The 23,886-nt window shown below is 39.7% G+C and overlaps 1 protein-coding gene across 1 annotated transcript in view; it reads right to left on the bottom strand.

Moving 5' to 3' along the window:
* The window catches only part of GPC6 (glypican 6), a gene marked incomplete at its 5' end in the record, with an annotated part of 67,160 nt that extends 43,674 nt beyond the window's left edge, over window positions 1-23,486 (bottom strand). The window contains 2 exons of the mRNA XM_009075216.1: window positions 14,066-14,209; window positions 23,356-23,486. Coding sequence (XP_009073464.1) covers window positions 14,066-14,209; window positions 23,356-23,486 — 275 coding nt within the window. The remainder of the gene's footprint in view (window positions 1-14,065; window positions 14,210-23,355) is intronic.
* Between the last annotated feature and the right edge of the window lie 400 nt (window positions 23,487-23,886).

Raw genomic sequence — 23,886 nt, 5'->3', positions numbered from 1 at the left:
ATTAAAAACTCTACACACAGGAAAAAGTAAAAATGTTCCTGGTTGTCCTCTTTGGCTGCTGGAGACGGAAGGAAACAAGAACACACTTTGTGTTCCCAATCAAAGGTCTCAAGACCTTTAATGTTCCCTGAGTCTGCACTTAAGCACACAGCCAGTTCTCAGAAATGAAATTCCTGGCCACCTTGAACCTCCCTGTCTGCGTATTCACAACATGGGGAAACAGGTTTCTCCTTAGTGTCTCCCTTCTCTCTGTGCTCCAGCACACCCTTGATGGAAAATCCAGCACCTTTCTCTGTTGTTGTACTCCATGAAACAACCTTTGATCTCTACACTGGCCCATGAAAATTGAATTGCTTTCCTCCTTCACAAGTCACTACCCAGCCAGAGACAGGTACTGTTAAAAGAATGTAAGTATAGGTTCCTGGCAGTTATAAATGATGGCATATGAAAGACAACTAGGACAATTTGATTTTTTTATTCTGGGCTGACCCCCGTATGACTGAGTGGAGATGAAAAATTGCTGTGACTAAGCATATATGATAGTAGTCATATAAGGAATGGAGAAAATCAAATAGAATATTAGAATCTTATGTAAATAAACATACTTTCTGGACCAGAAAAGCATTTAAATATTAGGAATATTTTCCTCTGTAATTCCTTTATACCAACATATTATGCCTATGATTTCTATCTGACAGACCCTTTCCCTATTTACCTCCAGCTGAATGTCAATCTGAATTTTAACTGCCTAAAGATCCATAGTTTGGATTCTTTGCTCCGTCTGGTTTCTGATAACAGGCAAAGCTTGATTAACTTATCCTGATAAGTTACTATGGCAACTTCTACCAGTACAGCGCGAATGGAGCATTCACAGGTATGTTCTTATCAGAGCCCTTTCCCCATGACTATGCAATTTAATCCATTAAAATTAAATGGTGAATTGTGCAAATGAAGGCTGAGCCTTGGACTCCTTGCTGGAAATTTGCCATTAGCCTGGATTATAGTGTGAGCATTACTTTCTTTGTTAGAAAACACTTCAGCAAGCCAACAGCTAACAGAGTAAGGTCTCAAAACCAGGTAACATGGCATCCGGAAGTGCATAAAACCTAAAGATAACTTTAGTGTTATTAGTTCTGTTATTTGTCACTACTAATAGTGGAAAATGGCAAAACATTCCTGACTCAGTTAGGGCATGGCTACCTGAACAAGTCCAAAGCAAATTTGGATGTTCTAAGTGTTAGAAACTCTAGTGCTTCAAATGGGGAAAAAATAGGTAGGCTGGGTCTAAACTCAGCTGTGTGGTCAACATGCAGCATCTGAGCCCGTCTTGAAAGCCTGGCAACTTCATTTGCATTTTTTGGAGAGCTTCCAGAGTGTGTGTGGGCACTTGTCTGGGTGCAAAGTTCAGCAGCTTACTTGTGTCCTTAGCATTCATTGAGTACCTGCAGAGTATGGCTCATATCATGTAGTGAGAGGGAGGCCTTGGTAATTTGGTCCAGAAGGTCAGAGTTAAATCTTTAAGTGGTTATAAGATATGGAAATATCCCGGTCTTTCATCTTACACTGATGCCCTTCTAATCTGTTTCCTCCCTGATAAAGCTAATGGCTGAGAGCAGAGACTGTTATAGCATGGGGATGAGTGGCCTTGAAGTGATTATGGTGCCTTTGCCATGGGGACACATTAAGGAACAAATAACATTGAAGAATATGTCCCTATATATCATTAACTATTTTCTAGATTTCTGAAAGTGTGTTTGCCAGCCGTGTAATTTCACATTTTAGCACAGAAATAAATCAGCATTACAACCTGTGGGAAATAGGATTTTTTAAAAGTACTTCCACAACTAGCTTGAGAATTTCAGGGGTTTTGTCCCAGAACATTATCAAGTCAATTTGTAGCTGGTCACATTCCCAAGTGAGCTGCTGCACATTTTACAGGCAGTATTTGTTCTCCAATCCATCCCTCTCCTATCTGTCTATATCCGGCTGATTTCATGATAAAAGAGAGTTTTAAGGGACTCAGTTTTGCCACATTGATTTTTATCAATCAAAGGGTGACTTGATGAAAAGTATGATGAATCTGGGCTTCTCTCTGCAGGCAAAAAGGAGATGAGTTATCCATTTTCCATCCAACAATGAAGGTCTTTACCTAGGTGAATTCTAGCTGGCCTGGGAAAAAGAATCTGTAAGGGATTGAGTCAGGCTGTTCTGTTTTGTTTCCCAGCATTATAATCTGGAGAGATGGGCTGCAGATAAACCAGCCATGGTTTTCCAGTCCCATCACTACTTGTCAAAGTACTCTGTATCTCATGAAAAGGAGGATATTCCCAGTCTCTGGGAGTCTGTACCCCGGACAGTATTGGATTTCTGCTGCTCTGCACTTGGAGGTGTAATCTAAACGGAATTGCCTGAGCATAAGTGACAAAGGAAAGACTATGTGAACTTTCTCCTCTTTCTGTTGTAGGGTTACACCTCAGAATACAATTCAGGTATTATGAATATCATGCTTTACAGAAATAGCTGATTGATTTTTCTGGATCACTCCATTCCCATAGTGCAAATGGATGATTTGAAAATCATAGAGACACTGAGCAATGACTGGGAATCCTGCATCTTCGACTTCAGAAGGACAGAACACCTGAAAGAAAAATCTCATTAAGGTGTTCAAGACAGGGCCATATTTTTACTGTGTTCAATGCTAAGCACAGGGTGACCCCTTGTTGCCAGACCAAATGAAGTAGAAATACCATCAAGGTGTATGATAGCAATTTCACAGTCTATCCAGGTTTGTAGACCATGAGTTCCATAAAGCAGAATCTGCGAATTACATTCATCTCACATGATGTCAACACTCTTGCCTGAGCACAAATTCTTCTTCTACAGAAAACAGTAAGAAGCAGGAGCTGAAGAGTGCAAGTGCTACTTCATCCAATAGAGATTTTAAAAGTAGCTCACATCAACTGTGCCCTGAAAGTGCCTGTTTCTCTCAGCTGACAGCAAAGGATACATTATTTGGCTAGATCTATGGTTAGATACCTCCATTTGATCAACTGGATTTTGTATGAATGAATGAATAACAGTTCAAAGGATTTTTATATACAAACTATTTCTAATATTTTAAATGTTCCCTGATTTTTATGCCCATTATCATTCATAGTGAGATCGCGGAAAAGGAAGTTTCTTTCAGGTTCATTTATCATTATGCAGTGATTTTTTTTCTATAAATGACTGATGCTTTTTTTCAGCAGAAGAAATGAGCTACTCAAATTCCTGCTATTTCTGTATATTTGTAACACTTTAATATATGGGCACTGTAGGTATGCTATAGTAAAAAAGGCAATGCACTTCAAGCAATTAGCTTTTTACTTTAGTCATTGTGGCAGTTACTTAGGTAACACAGTTATTATGTACTGGAAATTTTTATGAGCTTGAATGTTTTAGAAGAAAAACAACTTTCATTCCAGTCTGTTTTCATTTGAGTTCCTATATAGTATTTATGCTGTCCAAATACATAGTAGAAAAGCAGAATTCCCAGCACTTTAAAGCAATTACCCTGGGGACTGTTAAGAGCTGGTTGTGTATAAGCAGCATGGCTTGCTCCCATACAAATGAGAAGTAGGATCAGCTGTCCATCAGGTTCTGGCAGTGCATTAGTCTTGCCTGAATTTTAGAACTCTCAGTATAGATGTTGTTGTGTCAGCTGGGTGTCAAAGAACTCACTACAGACAGTGGAGACCTGGAGTGGGGCTCAGCAGATATCCACTGCTTTTGAAGGCTTTCCCTCTCTCCTATATGCCAGTACAGGTGTCTAGTAGATCCTGCACCAAACCTGAGACCCTCATGTGAAGGCCCTAGATGCCTCTCTCTGGACAGCCTGTGAGCTCTTAGTGGAGTCTAGGGAGTTATACAAATTGCCAGCTGCTAAATTTTCGTCTAATTTAAGATCTTATGAGCAGCTCCTAGATCCCTATTCAATACAGATTCAAATGTTTCTAATGCCATTTTAGAGTTCTTCAGAGAATCCAGAAGACTGAAGAACCTCTGTAAGGCCCTTACTGCATCTGTTAGCTCTTTGCAGGTGCCTAGATCAGGGCATCTCACTTAGCATGAATCACTTGCGTTTCAGCAAATGATTTTTGCCTGTTATTGACCACCTTGACTAGCTCTCCATTGCTACCATGGGAGATTAACAAACCCAGCTCCACAGATCAACTGTATTAGAGACATTGAATAAGATACAGTGAATTCCATTTCTTATGTGCCAGAAATGACATTTATATGACATACAATCAGTGCAGAAGCAACAAGACCAAAGAAAACCAACAAAGACATGTACACAATGGCAATTTATGATTGCTGCCACCAGATCAGAAAGCCACTGGAACATAGTTAACTTGTGAGCATCTACTCGGTCCCCAGAGAGTACACCTGAGTCCTTAATTCTAATAGTCTCAGTCATGTTCACTTTTAGGTGGGGTTGTGTATGGGCAAGGCAGGTACTGACTGCTCAGCAGGAGTTAATCTAACTCAGTTATAGCCCTCTGTAAGCTAAATATCTTGTCAAGCCTGAAGTTCTTCACAGTTTTAATCTAACTCAGTTATAGCCCTCTGTCAGCTAAATATCTTGTCAAGCCTAAAGTTCTTCACAGTAGACAGAGAAACTCTGGCACCTCCAGGAAGCTATTCATGCACTCTGTGGCAGATGACTGCACTAGACTGGGTATTACACTCTGAAAATGCCTGTTTTGTTAACCAAATGCTGAGGGAGTCCATACTACCAAATCCTAATCCTGCAGATGGAGTTGTCTATTACTGTGTACCTCAGTCCTCACCAGTGTCCAGAACGGGATCAGTCGAAGTGCCTTGCAGGTATTCTATTTCCCATGGTGACTAAGTATCTTGAGTGGTAATAGCTGAGCTATGCATTTTGCCTTAATGTAGAACTGTGAGGCTGCTAGTGCCCACACCTAGACCTAGGATCCAGAAACTGCTGCTGGGTTTGCTCACAGATGCACAATCTCAGACTTGTCCTCTGCTGCTGATGGATAAAATTAGACACCATGAATCCTTGTCTTCCCCCTCACACTATTATTAATCGTCTCAGCCTTTCCATCAATAAGTGTCTGTAACTAGCCACTTAAGATTTGCTGTTTACAGGCAGTTCTGCATTATAAAAGCATCCTGTATTTCTGTCCCAAGAACTTAGACTGATACATTGATATGATTGAAGGACGGGAGATAAAAGCAGGAAGAAAATATGAGAAATCTTTCCTAATGTAAAATGTTTGGTTTAGACTAAAGAAGGTTCACAAAAGGGTCAGCATTTGTATAAGATAAACCTTTTTATTCCTTGTATTTTATCTCCTCTTTAATCACTGGTAATACATATAAAAGTGCAAAAAATGCCAGTTTCTGACTGTTACAACCAAAAAATATATGTGAGATGTTTGGCTTGGGAAATCATTTTCAGTCTGCTGTAACCTACTATTTGTTATGAGTGAAGTCCAGCACTGCACACTCCTGTTACGAGTTCACAGTATATCCATGTGCTGCAGTCTAATAAAAAAAAAAGGTATCTGCATAAGGCTGGAGAAAACGAATTGCCAGTAAAGCATAAAACATATTTATCTTTGGAGACTGAGAATGACTATTTGCAATTAATTCAGAAATGACAAAAGTTTTAATTTCTCTGTTGGTATCCACACTTGTGCACAACTAACTTTGTTGCTGAAAACACATTTTATGGGCTGTAGCCACTTGCACAAAAAGGACACTCTAATTCGTGAATGGGAAATGAACAGGTGATATATTGGAAATCCATTTTTTATGGGAATTTGGAACAAGTTGACTGTACTCATCTTAACAATGAAAGAATTCATCACAGTGTAACACCTTCCAGGCAGGTAGTCAGTCATCGTTGTTACTGTCATGTTACTTCAAAGCATCTAAATGTGCATGGTTTATGCACTGCAAGTGGGGACACAAGCCCTGCTACCAATTTTTAAACCATATTTTTTTCCTAATATCATATCAAAATGCTAAAGTGCAGATGATGTTTATATAGTCACTATCTATCTTCAGCATTAACAAGAACATTAGGAATTCACTTTTCCTTCTGCACAGAGTCATGCACAGACATGTGAAATGAAATGTGATCTATCATTCAGCTGAAAGAGCACTGCTGATGTATTTCCTGCTTAGATCCATCTTCTGGAGGCTGGTAATATATTTGGAAAAAAACCCTAGTCTGTATTGAGCAGAGACTAAAACATCAAATGGAAGGAAGCAGATTTTAATCCAGATTTACAAAGTGGAATTGCATTAAATAAAAGTTGTGTAGCCTTCAAATTAACTATTTTTGTTAAAGACTAGCTATCCTTCCAGGTACCTGGTGATACCACGAAAATGAGTATGATTAGCAGTATGATAGGAACTACCTGTTGATATATTTTATAGACTATCATCTCCTTTGTGCACATCTGATTCATACAGCCTAATTCTAAAGCCCAGCATTATTGCTGCATTTAGACATCTACAAATTGCATGTCTGAGCTAATCATCCACATTCTATTCATACCCAGTGAGGAGAAAGGGCTAAGTTAGAGGGTAATTCAGATTCTTGTCTTCTTCAAATGACTGGGTTAAGCATGATCTGGAGGTGCTAATCTCCATCGATTACTAAAGGAATGAGGTGATAGCTCAGACTCTGATAACAACACTAGAAACATGAGAAGCTAGGGCAAATAAATCCCACTTGATGTTAATCTGGTTTGATATGGCGCAGATGTGCACACTTTAGCCTAGACATCTTGCTCTTCTTTACCTTAACTGTCAAGCTCAGGAATCACATAATTTCTCAATGTACAACAACTGGAGACCCATGATTATGCCATTTCTTCATCTTACTGTGTGCAGACAAGTCTGGTCATCAGGAGTGGATTATGTCTACAGGTTTTGTATTGCCCATCTCTCTGGCAGGGATATATAATACTGTTCACACCCCTAAGACTTTCCTGGAAATGAGGCGATGGCTCTCAGTGGGTCTTCACACCCATCAGGTAAAGGAAGTTCAACTAGTACGAACATTTCAGAAGGTGTTCAAGCAGGCACTGTGTTCCATGAGACAGGCAGCACATCATTCTTCAGGCAAGGCAGAAACTGCATGGCAATCAAGATTGTGCATACTTTTTTGACAGCAAATTAAGGTAGAGATCTTTCCTGTTACTGTGGGGAGATCCTCATTCCTTGCTCGTGTTAAACAGGGTCTGAACAGCAGGCAGACCCATTCCACCTGAAGACGGAGGCAACCACTGTTGCTCTTTCTTAGTACCCACCTCACGCACATTAGGAATGCAGCGCATCAGATACAGCAGCATGCACAACCATTTGGCTGGGGGATGGAATAATACCACCATTTTTAAAAACAGGACTTTGTCAGGTTTCCCAGGAGGGTTCTGACAGCCACCATCATTCATCCTCCTTTGCCACCTGAAACTGCTATTCACCATGAGGGGAAAAAGTGATCGCACAGACTTAAACTTACTTAGATATTGTGGTGAGACAGAAACTGCAAATAAAACTTGACACTAAGCAAACACCTGTTTTTGGAGAACCAGTCAAATCCTAAATCTGACACCAAATGACCACAATGAATGTTGGAAAACATATTTATGCATTGCATATTGCATCCAAGCAGCTAGTAAGAAGCAGGACTCCGTCTAAACATGCAAAACCTAAAGTTGGAGGAGCTATAGGTCTTATGTTTTACAGGAGTCATCTGCAGATTAACTTCACACAGGGTAAAATGGCACAGGAGTAGCCTGTGGGAAATAGGGAGTGGGATGACTCCTTCTACTCCTTGTGGGGGAGTAGCCTGTGGGAAGCCAGTGGGCCTCTAAAACACCTGCATGAGCCTGTCATCTTCACTCTTAAGAGTGTGACCCAAACCTGAGTCATGGTGTGTTTTACAGGCTCATTGTTTGTATCTTTGTTTGGAAAATTAATCTTAGTAGTTTAAACCCTCTAAGATTATACCTACCAGATTTTGTCTTAGGGTCTCTTGAGAAAAAAAAGTTGAGAATAAACATCCTACCTCAGGGAAATTGTGATATCACTGCATATATTTAACAGTTCTAGATTCTGGACTACATACATTCTAACAAAACTGAAACAAAAACTCCATTTTCTGGAGCGCCCCAGAGGATTCCCTGGGCAATTCAGATCAATGTCTGAATACTGTCATGTTACTTTTGGTCTTTTATAGCTAAAATGCAAAGCAGATCATATTTTTAAAATAATATTTTCTATTTCATGTAATTTTGGAACACTGGGAAGGAATTGTTCACAACAGATTTGTTAGGTTGCTATTGCAGTTTTTCATTGTAACAAAAGTCATTACACAATGAAATAAAAAATTAAAAATACGACTGATTGTGCACGTAAAGTACATCCCACTTGATTAAAAAAAAGTTGCTTCAGGGTATTTTGCTCACGGAAATTGAGGCTTTATTTACTTTCACTTTAAGGAAAGCAGGAGGGAGTCTAAGAGAACATTTTCCTACAAAATGTGACATAGTATATTCCCCTCCCCAGGGTAAAGAGCATGAAAGGTGTTCTTTTTCAGACAGGGTGCATGCTCATCCACTTATCTATGCAGCCACTATACTGTACTTGAATGTAAATCACTCGTGAAATGCCATGGCCAATTTCTCAGTTGCCTATCTCCATAGTATGCATGTGCATTATGTATTATATGGTTAATAGTGCATCAGCTCCCTGGTGGAAAATCAAGAAAGCTTCCATGTCCTCCTGAAAGAAAATGTGGAATTATTTTATACACGTCCAACCAGGTCAGGCTGCAGTATGTTCTCGGGAGGAATTCCTGATGAATTAAGGCAGCACTGTGCTGTACAGTGATGTGGGGGATATAGAGGTATTTGAGGCAGCTCAATAGGCAGGAGGCAGTATGGCTGTATCAGCATGGTGCTCTCAGTAGACTAATTAGTGCTGCTAAGAAGCTGGACATAATAGCCTAAGCTAAATGCTCTGAGGTACTTCACAAGTGAGATGATGCATATCTGTGCAGTGCAGTGCTCCTGCCTTCCCCTTGGGTTGTGCTGAATGAGCCCTGCTGAGGAGGGTTTTCTGTCTGAAACCAGGGACCTCTAACAGTCACAAAAACTTATGAAGCTGTAAAGTGTAAGGGAATCTACTTTTATCAAGATCTTGCAGAGTGATTTGGCCAAGATTGGACAAGACAGGGGTAGTTCTAGGGAGAGAGCTTCTTTCCATTGCTCCAGGCACAGGATTCAGAGCTGAATGTCACTGCAGTGTCTGCATTGCTGCACAGGCATGTGTGGGGTCTGAGATTATGGGGAAACTTACACCAGCTTTCAGTTCCCTGCGGAAATAAATACATGCTCCTTTCTGGGGATAAAGCATCATTCCTGAGGTGAGAGAAAAATACTGGAAGGTATCAGCAGCTCTGGGCACCGGGCAGAATGAAATCAGCCAGAATGCAAAATTACAGGAAGAACTGCTAGCATTTTAGTCTACATGACACACAGAAAGTAAAGATGGTGAAGATGAAACTTAAACAAGTGTTTTGCCCAGCATTGTACAAAGACAAATGGGAATGAAGGTGAAGAATAAGAATACTAAAGCTTACACCATGTTGCATTGTCCTCCAGATAGTCCTCTGGTAAGCAAGAGGGAAACAGATTCAGGGAACAGAAAAACAGAACAAAACAAAACAAAATAAACCACAGGTTATACCAAACAGGCAACCACAGAGAAAATAACAAGTCTTTATAAGCAGCTGATTTTAAATGAGAAACTTTAGATCATGCTCTACAGAAGGAGGTGAGTTCAGTGGTTAAAATTATTTAATTTTTTGACAGTTTTAAATTTACTGATCTTCAGGTGTAATTGCTAGGTGCCTAGACTAAGGCTGTCACTTTCTGTCAAGTAGTAGAGGGATATGAAATGATTTCTCTGAGCTGTTCAAATGTATATTTTAGGATGAGATGAACTGTGCTTTAGAAATATTTGATCTCAATTCAGTTGCCTAAACCCATGCTGAGGCAACTGAATGAAGGAGTTTATATCTCTTTGTTAGCAATAAAAACTACAGTCATCTAGACTTCAAATTTAGATAGCTGGTTATAGACACCTGCACTATGGATCTCTGTATTGAATCAGAGCAGTCCTAATTTTTTCTTCTGTTACTGTCAGTAAAGAAATAGGGTGGAATACAGTTACCTAAATATAGGCATAGCAAGTGAATTTAATATTTCATCTTAATTCCAGACAGGTCTTCTGTAACTTCGTTTTCACCTTTGGACATCTTGAAGACTGCAGGCACCTCAAAGAGCATTAGGTGACTATGTAGCTAAATTCCACCCAGTGGGACCCACAGAGAATAGCTGGGGCTCAGTTCTGTTCTCCTGCTTGGATGTCACATAGTGGGCATCTTCTAGGATGCAGCCTTCAGCTGCCAGTCCAGGAGGGCATGGGCATCCCAAATTGCTGTCCTATCTGCCAGCTCAACTAGGTGTCTCACATACTCCAAGGCATGTCAGTCTTGCATATCTATATGTGGATATCTCAGTCAAGCCTTTTGTTTCCCTATCGTGAGAGGTGTCTGTGACAGATGGGATGAATCACTCTCCAAAGATGTGTCTCTCTCCATTGACTTCACAAAGAGCCTGACTTCTAAGCCTTGTGCTGTGAAGGTGTGGTTGAATTGTCTGAGCATAAGTATCTTGAACTGCTTGAACTGCTGCAGTGTATTCTAGCTAGCTCCCCACTGCTGCTCCAGAAGTATACTGGTCTTCTCTAATCCATGTGCTGTACCTGCCTGTCCCATGTCTTAGATACCCTGGGATGTCTCAGCTCACGCTCTACATAACACACAAGTTCAGTCAAGGATGAAGGAGCAGTTTCTCAGATGGGTTCAGTACCTGGTGATTTCAGCCTAGGCTGCTTATGAGGGTTGCTTTGTGCAACATATCTGACAAAATATGCTCAACTGCATTAAGCTTACAAATGGGTATATAAACAGGAGCAAAAAAAAGAAAATTGGTTCAGATATGCTACATGTTTGTATTAGATTGAAATGCAGAGCAAATGTTTTCTGAACTTGGTCTCTTCTGAGGACATGCTGTCAAAGACAGATAAAAGCACAGTGGTTTGTCACTTCTTTTGAGGTTTATGTAACTGTATGTTTGGACTTCCATAGAATAGACTTCTAAAAGCATTAATGTAACACTGAACAGCCAAGTCATGAGAAAAGTCTTGTTTCTTATATCTATATAATCAAAAGGGTTTTTTACTGTTTGACACTACCATCAAAATACTAATATTGCAGTACATTTGTATTATGAAAACATGAGAAAACAATCTGTGTGCAGACAGGAAAACTGCTGTGAGTGGGGTTCTCCTTTTGTCCTGTTAGCAATGCAAGGGTTAGGAGGATCTAAATGAAGCTAGTCCTCCAGGCTCTGGCTATAGTTAATGAAGAGAAATATGTGATTCAGGGAATGATTCAGCACACGAAATACTAAAGTTCTAATGTAAATAGGTAAAACATGAGAAAACAATCTGTGTGCAGACAGGAAAACTGCTGTGAGTGGGGTTCTCCTTTTGTCCTGTTAGCAATGCAAGGGTTAGGAGGATCTAAATGAAGCTAGTCCTCCAGGCTCTGGCTATAGTTAATGAAGAGAAATATGTGATTCAGGGAATGATTCAGCACACGAAATACTAAAGTTCTAATGTAAATAGGTTGAATGGTGTTCAGGCAGGAATTCAGGAATGCAGCATTTATGTCCTTATGGATAAAATTACCCAGGTTGGTGTGGGATGCAGGCAGTGACCTCTTCCAAGAGCTGCTAAGGGATTACAGCTCTGAAATATGGCCTCCTGCTCCAACCCACATAAACAACCTTCCCTAGCTCCAGATGAGGTCAGTGGCCATCTCTGGCTTGAGGGATTGCTGGTGTCAGCCCAGAACAAGACAATATGTTCATCACTGCCATTTCAAGATGCATTTGATACCAACACTCATCACTAACAGACCATAAATAGTTATCATTTAAAATATCATCACCAAGAACAGCAAATAGGTATTTGGTTTGAACATTTTTTTAAAGCAGCAGCAGCAATGCTAGAACGTTTGGGCTTTATTTCTGAAATAATGCATGAACAAAACAGTTGAATCATATGGTGACAAATTCTCCTTTCAAAGTCTAGAAGTTATTAGGAGTTGTAAAGAATTATCTGCATTGGCAATTTTCATTAGTTACAGCCTCTAAAGGCTGGCAGCATAGGACACATCTCTTTTTCACTCAGGATGCTGCTCAATATTTGGAAGGTTGTAATTTAAAAAGGATATTAATGTGTTTAGAAGTATTCTCCTTATGTCAATATGTATTGTCATTTAAATCTGCCTTTTTTGTTGCAAAAATGTTTGAACTGTTCTTACAACACCAGACTAATCCAAGCTGAACTATGCTACCAGACTTCCTTTTTATGCTCTTCTCCCCATTTCTGCTGTTTGCAACCTTTAGCTTTGACAGAACATGACTGAAACCTAAATGGTGACCTTTCACTTCACCAGGCCTCTGCTCTGAGCAATACAGAAGGTCTGGTTCTCTGAATCTAAAGTGAAAGGGTAAAATTAAGAGTATTGCCAGTCAGAGTTTTAGCTTGATATATTCCACTGGGTTATCTGCCTGCTGTGGTAGAAAGACCTAAGTCGACAATGGAGGTAATAATCTTTTCTGTTTCTCCTCTAAGGAAAAACAGACTGCACTGTTTCCAGAAGTGCAGAGAACTAAGAAACATTGCTTTTTGCTGCAGGGTAATCATATGTCTTCACTAGAAACACCATGTTATATTCCTGTTGAATTATCATGAAAATTGAAGGAGTAGAGTAGACAGAATACAGGTTAGATAGAAGTAATTGGAAATTGGCAGTGTGGAAGACTACTGTGATCTTCAAATGAATCTGAACAACGATGGTGTCAAGAAGATAACCAGGTCCTCATCTGAGTTAGCATATTTGGGTTCCTGCCCAATGATTTAAGTTGCATATTGGAGAAAGTTCCAGACATTTTAGGCTCATGATCAGAACCACAGCAAGACATTTTGATCCCCTAATGCAGCCAGCACCTGCCTGGCACCCACCAGGAGTGCAGCTCACCTGAAACTTACACCTGTTTCCAGCTGGGTTCTCTTCTCCCCTCACTCTTGCTACAGCCCTGAGCACTACTCTCTTCAGCAAAACAGACCAAAGCTGTACAAGTGTGCAGCCAATAACCTCTGGGCATGCAATATGCTGTTTTAATTCAGAAGCTTTACAACTCTTTAATTTTGCTCATTGGCTTTACCTAGAGATGATTACTGAGATGGTATTAACAGCTGTAATAGTTAGCTCTCTGTAAATCTATAGATGTAGAAATAACAGGACCACTGAAGTCCAAAATGTGAATCCAATGACTGACAGTCAAGAAAATAATCTTATTTTAAAGCAATTTTGTCCAAAATGATTGAATAAGTAAAGCAAGATTAATGATCACTGAACTTTGAGCTGATAAAAGTCAGTTTTTGAGATGGATGGAAATAATGCAGTGGTAATTTTATAATTAAGTAAAGAAGTGAAATAAATCAATGTGCCTTTGCAAGTGTGTAAGTTAGACAACTAGGTGCTAAAATGGCTCTATACATGGCTTTATCACAACCTTTTGTCATTAAAAAAGATAAAAATATTGCTGTAGATCACTTATGAAAGAGACTTTATATGCAAAGTACCTGCCATGGCTCATCTGTTTTTTGACCTCCAGGAAAGAGTTTACTATCTTCTTTTAACATTTCTGATACATAAAAACTGAGTCATGCTGTTCTCCTACAATGCAATTCTATACCATTTCCAATAGAGAAAAAAGACTTACTGAATACTTTAAGAGCTGGCACAGAAGCTAAATAGAGTGATTATGAAATTATTAAATCAGAAGAGTGTTACCAAGCTTTTTCTACAAATTTGAAAATGGAATATATTTTGCCTTACCAGCCTATCCAAACTTGTGCCAGCAGCAGTTGTAGGTCGCTCCTCTGGGTTATATGGTCTAAACCGGGTATTGAAGTTTTCAGGGACAGAACGGGAAGATCTCAGGGCAGGTGCTGGTTTAGGTTGACCACATCCTTGGAAAACCTGAAAAAGACATTGTTGGTTATATGAAAATCCTAAAAGAAGGGAAGCTGGTATGTTTTAGTCTCTTTATTCTTTCTTTTGTATGTTTGAAAGCAGGTTTGACTGACATTTTTATAATAGTGAACTGAGTGCTTGGCCTGCATTAAAACTCAGGTTAATAATTAAGCATTATTAATTAAGGTATAAAAATATATAGGGACCTTAAACCCCCCCTTAATTTAGGAAGGTGATTATTATGAGAAGTTAATATCTGAAAGCACCTTAATTCCTGTCTTTCCAGAAAGTGAAATGTGCAAGAGGATGTCTTATGTGGCAGGACTTAGTTGATAACTGCTTTTGGTTTTGTTAAAATGTGGTATTTACCCAGAATCACAGGTCATTCATAACCCCTACCTACAGCCTTGTAATCTTATTTGTAGTCTCAGAGAAAAGGTCAATGATGGAATAGTCTTATAACTGGATAACTTTCTTATTCCCTACCAATCTCTCCCTAGAAGAGGGGCAGGACACACTGTGGGCAATAGTGATAACTATTTTCTGTTAGTGTGGTTGTTTTCTAGGTATAAAAACAATGTTCAGGGTTATGAAATTTTTCATATATTTCTCTTAGGAAAAAAGTTTCAGTATTATGTATCTGGTAGGTACTAAAGGACATGGAGGACACTTTTGACTACTGGATATCAAGTATATTTCCCAGAGGCATTGTCACAGAATATCCAGAGAGTTAAAATTCTCATGTGCTCTCTTGAAGTAGGGTCCTAGTGTTTGCCTTTAAACCACCTTTTTCAGTTCTGGAATCAGCTTTCTCTTTTTGTGACAACTGTATTTTAGCTATTTCAACATTTTGCCTCCATTCAGAAGAAAAAAAATTAAATGTCAGAATTTCTTGTGAGATATATTTTACAAAACCTTAATGAATGACATAACCTGTCTGAATGAGCTTCATGGAGGTGAAAACTGTGCAGATGCTATGTTCTGACTGTAGGGCCAAATTACTTGTTTTTGTGTGGCAAATAAGACAACAACCCACAAGTTATGTTGTGAGTCAGTGACCAGAAAGACTCGTGTTTCACTTCTAGACTTTTAGACTTTCTGCCTTGAGTGGTTCTGTCCTGAAGTAGCCACGGGTGGTGTGACTTTCGTTTCTTTCAGGATAAAATGCAATTTAGTAATTCTAAGTTAGGTTTCTTGGTGTTAATTTAGAAGCCCCAGATGATCCAAAATTTGCTGAAAGAAGCTGATTGATCCTGTTTTGGCTCAAAGTTCAGCAAGTCAGCTGTTGTATGGCCATTGAGACAGTATGGTCACTGGGATTTTTACTTTATGAGTGGAATACTGCTTGGTTTGTTTTGAGAATAACTGCAAGATGTAAGAGTTTCTAACTCCCATAGTCAGGAGGACGATTGTGCAATAAATCATTTAATCAACCAAGAAAGATAATTTAACTTGTAAAGTTCTAAATTTTTAATCAGGAAAGAATCTTATTTTTATTCTGTGAAGAAGATTCAACTAAGACTAATGTTCAGGATTTATACATGATTGCGTATGATACTGCACAATTTAAATGGCCAAATATATATGTTGAGGGCATCAGTTACATTTACAAAAGTTTATTCATACTCCTGAATTAAGATAAGTTATACTCAGAAAACATAACTGTTTTTTTAGGTATCTGTGAAATCCCATTTACTCACTTAAGCAATCAGGTATTTGCTTACAAAGACATGTGACAATTATCCAAAACATGCAACTAGATTCTCAGGGGAAAGGAAAGTGAGGGCATTTCTTCTTCAGTTTCACAATGTGTGGCTGTTAGGCTACTTGTATGACCATGTGGTACAACTGCAAGACTACATAATTTATATTTCATCGTTTTTATGACATACTGAAAACAACCCAACATAGAACTTGTGGAATTTAGGTTCATACAAGTAGTTGTAGCAAGTGGTTTTATATGAACAAATTTACATACAGTCAGACAATAATAGACAAGGAAATTAGACAGTAATTTTTCCATCACAGAGGAGAAATAACTTACTTTTTAAATGACCGGGCAGAAATGCAGTACGGATACAATATTCAGTAACTAAACTTTGAATGCAAAAGAGACATTTTCTAATCTGCATCCTGGTATTAACTGACAGAACAGAAAATGTAAGGCTAATAACTGATATTAACAAATGCTTCCTAAGAAGCACATGAAATACTTTCTTCACAATGCTACTCAGAGACACTGAGCAATTTCTGGAAAAATATTCAGGTGCTTAATTATGCATGCTGTGAATTGGTAACATAAATCCACTCTCTTTAAAAGATTGCATTCTACATATATAGTTGGTGCAGTCCATTTCATCTGAACTGAGACATCGGATTACATTTGAAATTAAGAAACCTACATTTAGGTGTGTACATGTGCGTGTCTACATTTAAGCTAAATATCTAAGTGTCCATTTGAGACATTTGAGACAGTGGAGATCAAAAGCTTCCTTCATTTTCTCTCACATCAGCATCTACAGTAGTTTGTGATGTCCTGGAATATCTGAGACATCTGTTGACTGCCTTAACACAAACCCATTCTTCACTGAACTGCACTTACAGCTCAAATGGACCAGATCTCTATGGTCAGGAATATGAACCAAGCCATGAGAGCAAGTCAACAGAGCCAATGAAGAATAGTATCTATCAAGCTGACTAAACGGAGGTATTTACTTCAGGACTAGAATGTACATACTGTAAAAATGTCCTTTTCCCAGGAGAACTTGAATTTTTGCTGAAGGTATAGTTTGTTCTCTATGAAGCCTTGAGTCATACTGTTATCTAGCCATGTGCTAGTGCTCAGTGTTTCCAGTTGAGTGTCTCTGTATGACTCTGCTCCATTGACTCTTTTATCTTCAGATAGAATAGCATTGATTTTTTCACCTGAAATGCCATTATATTTTTCCTGCACAGAGCTCTGGAAAGAACACAGATAAATGAAGAGGTTTTGTTAATATGAAACTCATGGGCTATTTTAAGAAGAACCTTGGTTGTAGTTCTGTGAAGATTTCCTCCTCATAAATAATGCATAGGTAGTCTGCTATGTCATGGAGCTCATTCATCCATTTAGCTGAAGTAATTTCTGAGAAGGAACATATATCTATAGGTTAAAATGGCACATCAATCAGCTTAGATAAAAGCAGATTTAAGACTTTTTAAGGGGAAACTCAGTTATGGGATAGATTTTGTGAAAGTGGAAAAATCTTGTCATGACAGTCAAATGACACTTAGAACAGTCAAGCTTTCCTGTATAGAGCCAGACTGTTTTAAATGCAGAAAATAGTCCAGTAGGTTGTGTTTTGAGTAGCAATGGAGACATGATCATGCTGATGCAACCAAATTAGTAATTTTTTCCATTTTGGAAAAAAAAAAAAAGGTTGTTTTATTTTCTGCTGGTTTTTAAGTTTTTCTCCACTTCTTGTGAATGAGTAAGCTCTGCAGATGTCAACTAGTAAACATTCATGTTGTTAAAACGGAGCAGATGTAGGATTTACTTTTTGACTTGAAGGAGGAATCAAAGGTAATGTCACTGAGAGTCTCATGGGAAAATTGTGAAGGCCCTCAAAATACACTTGGTTTGGCCAAGATTGAAATGAGCACTTATATGCTATGACTCTCCGAGTATGTCTACCTGAATTACCTCAGGGAGAATGAAAATACGGTAAATGTTTGCCATGACTATGTCTTGGATATGAGCTGAGCCTTGGGAAACAATATACAAAATATAAAACTTTTGCCTGAGAAATAATCAACATCTTACTGAGTACTGAGTTTGGCACTATAATGTTCAAATACCAGAAAGGTGTCACTCGCGAATAAAAAAAGATTTCAATAAAAAAGATAGCATGTCTTAGAGATTATAAGCAGAAGCCCAAGGTAAATCTATTGCACCCTGACTTCTGCCAGAGGCAACCTTCAGGGAACACCACTAAAGTCTGGGTAGACCCAGATTGCAAAGCCTATTCTTAAAAGGTGCTGATGTCTCAGGAGGCATCTCAGGTAGCCCAGGCTGATTGTTTTGCCCTCTGTGTGTTTTGGTTTGTGGAAGGTACTCTGTAAGAATAGCTGCCAGTGTTGGATGATGAATCTATGGAAACTGGTTTCAGTGGTTGTTTTTGAGAAGGGAAACTTGGGTGTGATTCAAAGCACATAGATTGCTTTAGCAGAAAGGCCTCGGGGTCTGACATTCTAGACCACTGCTCCTTCTTAACAAACATCTCCAGTTATCACAGCTGTCAGGAATGGGACTTTCCCTGAGGCAAAATAAGGACCTTGTGTGGCTGACATTCAGGGACATGACAGATGTGCAAGGTAAGCAGCGAGGACGCCTAGAGATTTGGGGTCACACTTTGTAGACAGCCAGTGCTGAATATAAACTGCAGGGAAATATCAAGAAAACAGAGAAAGACTGCAGCCTCAGCTTCAACTGGAGGTTCTTAACGGAACACTAGTACCTGGTTAATGTGAACTGTGCTAGAAGAATCAACTGCAATCATCAGGCAAACGAGAAAAGTTAATGGTCAAGGAACAGAGATGCTCCATTTTATGCAGTGACAGCTACTGGGACGTGGCTGTGCGTATGTCCTTGGTTGGAAGTACAAAGATAGAAGAGGTACATGTGGCACCTCTATAATTCTCTGTCTCAATATTGATGTGTACCCATCAAGAGTGGAAGACAGAGGGTTTGTGTCTTCTAAGGAAATGAAAGACAAGGAGTGAACTCAAGCAATAAGCCTTGACTGTCTGCACTGATTAATTGTTAACTCATTGGCTTTTTCTTGGACTGTTCCAACTTGTTCTCAGCAGAAAGAAACAGCTCCAGAGAAAGGAGATCTCAGCAGTATAGAAATGAATCAGGCTGTGACATTTTGGCCCCAGGATCAAGCACTGGTCCTTGTTCCCTGTTTATTTATTAGTATAGCTGTAACCATCAAGAATATTTCTCAGAAAAATAGTGCTGAATAGAAAGTGCATATTTCTAGGGAAATTATACTGCATAAGACCTTCAGTACTACATCAAGTGAAGAATGGAGGGACAAACCATAAAAATGGAGACTTAGAAAGTATGCCTAGAAAAGGTGTATTTTTCTGCTGATGTCTAAAATGGAAGATTTCATTCACATGAGAGCATGCATTCTTACCTATTTTTATACACTTTTAATGTTGGAAAGTGTGCATTGCTGCTCAGTTGATTGTGCCACCATATGCACTGTACAGTCGATGTGTTATATCAAATATTATTCTACCTTTTTCAAGTAAACTTCAATATATAATTGCAGCTGATATCATGCAAAGCATAATTTTGTGATACAAAGAACAATTGATAGTGCAAATTAATGTTAATGACATTTGGAATAGGGCAATTTTATGTAAACATTTGAAACAGGAATGTACAGATTTTATATTAAATGAACTCTAGGTCTGCCCACAAAGAGGATGGAAGAAGTGAGAGGTCCTTGAGGAAGAAACTGTTAATTTTCATTTTTTCCACTCCTTTTAAAAGAGAAACAGCATAATATAACGTGGCCCAAAATTCTACTGAATACAGCATAGAGCCTTCTCCCAGACATCAACAAGATTTTGAGGTAGAAAAGGCTGCATGTCAGTGGTGAAAAATAATGTATGTGTATGTGGGTGTTACAGGCACAATATTATTAGTGCGTCATCATTTTCCCACTGTAAAAAGGTGCTGAGTGACTTGTAGAAAAATAGCTGTGATTTCTAGTCACCATGTTTTTCAGTGGGTACAGTCAAATACAAGATACAAAATTGTCTGAAGAGAGAGAAAATATCATGATTTCAACATCCTGCCTGAAGCTTTCTGAGCAGCATCTCAGAATAATTGACAAGCATGGCTTTTCTCCCACATTAGGTCTGCAATTGCATTCCATGCACCCCATTACATCTGGCAAGGTATCTGTCATTCTCAGTAAGCTCTAAGTGGTCAGTATGTATAAGGGGGGAAAATTAGACAACAGAGGACTGATTTGAAGACTGTTCATGTATCATCTCTACAGATCTGACATGACATAGAAGAGCACAGCACTAAACCCAAAGCCTTTGCCTTTCTATGATTTATTTTCATTTTTTTTTTTAAGAATAAAGCATTTCCATGTGTTAGTACCTGAAAAAAACCGATGGATATAACCTAGGAACATGAGGAAATCACATTTCAGGAGAATAATGGTCCACACAGAAATATGCAAAGGTCCCTCAAGGATAGACAGCTCTGTTATCTATGAAAATAAAATAAATTTTGTTGATATAATTTCTCTTCTGTTTTTCAAGATTAAAAAAAAATATTGGCTAAAGTTTCTCTTAGAGGAAAAACTTTTGCATTGCAAGTGGGGTTGCTGTTAATCTTCACAGCAAATAAAATATTCATGAGGGACAGGAGAAACAGTCTGCTCTGCTACAAACGAGTACTGAGATGAGCTTGTGCCAAGATGCCATTGGACTCTGGCAGGGGATGCAGCTTCCCAACTAATGGAAGAACTGTGAAAACCAAACAAGTAGAAAAGGAAAATTAAATACACCTGGGCTTTGGGTAAGTTTTCAGTGAAAATATTTTTTTGTTTCTTTTTTGAGGTAAGGGCTGAATTTACTGAAGCTGGCCTTCAATTCCCAAAATATTTGAGAGAATTTGGCAGTTAAACACCTTGATCACTGCTGCCAGAACAAAGTCCCATCGTGCAGGATGTAGTCTGCTTCTAAAATCCAAAACGCGTCATGTAGGTTGAAAGTAAAAAGTATCTTGAAGGAAACCCTTAGCAACCTGCAGTGCTGGGGCCATAAAAAGCATAAAAAGGGGAAAGTGGAAGACCCAGGGAACGACAGACCTGTCAGTCTCACCTCTATGCCAGGCAAGATCATGGAGCAGATTATCCTGGAAACTATGCTTAAGCACATGGAAAGCAAAGAGGTGATTGGTAATAACCAACATGGCTTTACTAGGGGCAAATCATACCAGACAAATTTGGTGACTTTTTGTGATGGGGCCACAGCATTGGTGGAAAGGGGCAGAGCAACTGATATCATCTACCTGGACTTATGCAGAGCGTTTGACACTGTCCTGCACAACATCCTTGTCTCTGAATTGGAGAGACATGGATTTGATGGGTGGACCACTTGGTGGATAAAGAACTGATTGGATGGTTGCACACAGAGAGTTGTGGTCAGCAGCTCATTGTCCATGTGGAGGCCAGTGATGAGTGGGTCCCTCAGGGGTTGGTGCTGGGGCTGATCCTGTTCAGTATCTTTGTCAGAGACATGGACAGTGGAACTGAGTGCTGATGAACCGCAGGTGTATGGGGCAGTCAACACACTGGAGGGAAGGGATGCCATCCAGAGGGACCTTGACAGGCTGGAAAGGTGGGCTGATGGCAATAAAGCGAAGGGCAAGGTTCTACATCTGGGTCATGGTAATCCCAGGCACACCTACAGGTTAGGTGGGGAAGTTATTGATAGCAGCACCGAGGAGAATGACTTAGTGGTGATGGTGGATGAGAAACTCAACATGAGTCAGTAAGTGTGTTCTAGCAGCCCAGAAAGCTAACCAGATTCTGGGCTACATTAAAAGAAGTGTGGCCAGCAGGTTAAAAGAGGTGATTCTCCCCCTCTACTCTGCTCTTGCGAGACCCCGCCTGGAATACTGTGTGCAGTTCTGGTGCCCTCAACGTAAGAAGGACATGGAATGGTTGGAGCAAGTCCAGAGGAGGCCATGAAGTTGATAAGAGGATTGGAGCATCTTCCCTATAAAGACAGGCTGAGGAAGTTGGGGCTGTTCAACCTGGAGAAGAGAAGGTTGCATGGAGAGCTCATAGCAACCTTCCAGTATCTGAAGGGGGCCTAGAAGGAAGCTGGAGAGTGCAATGTTAGGAACTGCAATGATAGGATGAGGGGTAAAGGGTGCAAACTGAAGGAGGGGTATTTTAGATGAGAAATCAGGAAAATGTTTTTTACTGTAAGGGTGATGAGACACTGGCACAGGTTGCCGAGGGAGGTAGTGGCTGCCCCAACCCCAACCCTGCCAGTGTTCAAGGCCAGGCTGGATAAGGCCTGGAGCAACCTGGTCTAGTGGGAGGGGTCCCGGCCCATGGTGGGGTGGGACTAGATGATCTATAAGGTCCATTCCAACCCCTTAACAATCTATGAATCTATGAATCTAATTTTGAGTTGGCAGGAAGCATATCGGCCTCAGCCTCCTGCCTTTTGTCCCCAGATTTTTCCAAGCTACACCAGCTTCTTTCCAAGAAATGGAAATTCACTGACTCAGAAGGCAGTCTGGCCAGCACCTAGCTGACTACTGGGAGTTAAATGGGAGATAGAAACTCCTAAATGCACAGAACTTGGCAAAATGTTGACTTTTGATTTTCAGCCACAGTGCACTGAAGAATATTAAGGCAAAGACATTACCTGCTACTGAATTAGAAGGACCTTATTAACACAAAGTTCAGAGGTTGTGGTGCTCTATGTATACACACACACATTAAAAATGGAAAGGAAGAAGCTGGTATCATTAGCTCCGTTTATCTTCGTGTCAGAATCCAGACAAAACTCTATCAAACTGAGGTCTGATAATCACAGACTGTCCAATGTAATATTTCCCCTGCTGAGGTCTGATAATCACAGACTGTCCGATGTAATATTTCCCGAGTGGCCATTAAAGGAGGTTAAATGGAACATTTTCTGTATTCACCTCAAACACAATGTACTTCAGTCTGACCTAGATAGATCAAAATGCATTTGGAAGTTAATATGGAGAATCACGGGTGAGACACGAGTGGAAATTTCCAACCATACTCCGCAGGATGTTGCTTACAGAGTTACCACTGATTTTCAGCACACTCTGTTTTCCTTAAATCTCTTACATCTATTAATTTGGAGTTTAATGAATGGTAGCTTTCTCCCTTCTAGTTCCTTTTGAAAAGTTCACGCTTGTTTGATTAGATGAAGAATTCAAAGGCAGTCTGGTGAACTGTCGAACAAGCAAATGCAATTTCTGGTGGTCTGGACAACCTTTCTCAAAGTCCAGACAGAAAAATGGTGGAGATGATTTTTCCCCCCACTCGTGACATTCAACAACAGAGAAGGCGCAACTCACACAGTACCTTTGCTGACACCTGCATGCTGTTTTCTTGCATGTTCATGATGGCTTCAGAAATCTTGACATCAATAGGATCCATGACTGATTCAATGTTGAATGGTCCCTCTAATCTCTCCGCTACCAGAAGCATAGCATCTGTTAAAACACAAAGCAGCCATGCCCTTAAAGAAGGGATACCTTTGGGTGCCTCAGGCAGAGCAGTGTTGCCAGCTGTAGGTGTGGGTACTGAGCACTCCTGAGCAGAGGCCTGTGGGGGACGTGTGGCAGCAGGACCATGAAGCCTGCAGGCAGCTTCCCAGCTGTCAAAAATATTTTCCCCTACTGCTGCCACCACAGAAAGAGGAATAAAGACTGTAAAAGGTAGATTAATAAGAGTTGTCTTAGCATTATCAAGCTTGGGGTAAAATAATTTTATACAGCATCGCACCACACGAAGCAACCAGTGCTCTGGAGCGTACTTATGTAGTCTCCTTCCGAAGGAAAAGCAGGATGAGAGAAATGAATCCCTGGAGTATGTTCTCAGAGTTTGTGTGAG

Source organism: Acanthisitta chloris, unplaced genomic scaffold, assembly GCF_000695815.1.
Source record: "Acanthisitta chloris isolate BGI_N310 unplaced genomic scaffold, ASM69581v1 scaffold3295, whole genome shotgun sequence".
Lineage (NCBI taxonomy): Eukaryota > Metazoa > Chordata > Aves > Passeriformes > Acanthisittidae > Acanthisitta > Acanthisitta chloris.
The sequence above is the reverse complement of the archived record's forward strand: the minus strand, read 5'-3'. Positions and strand labels throughout refer to the sequence as shown.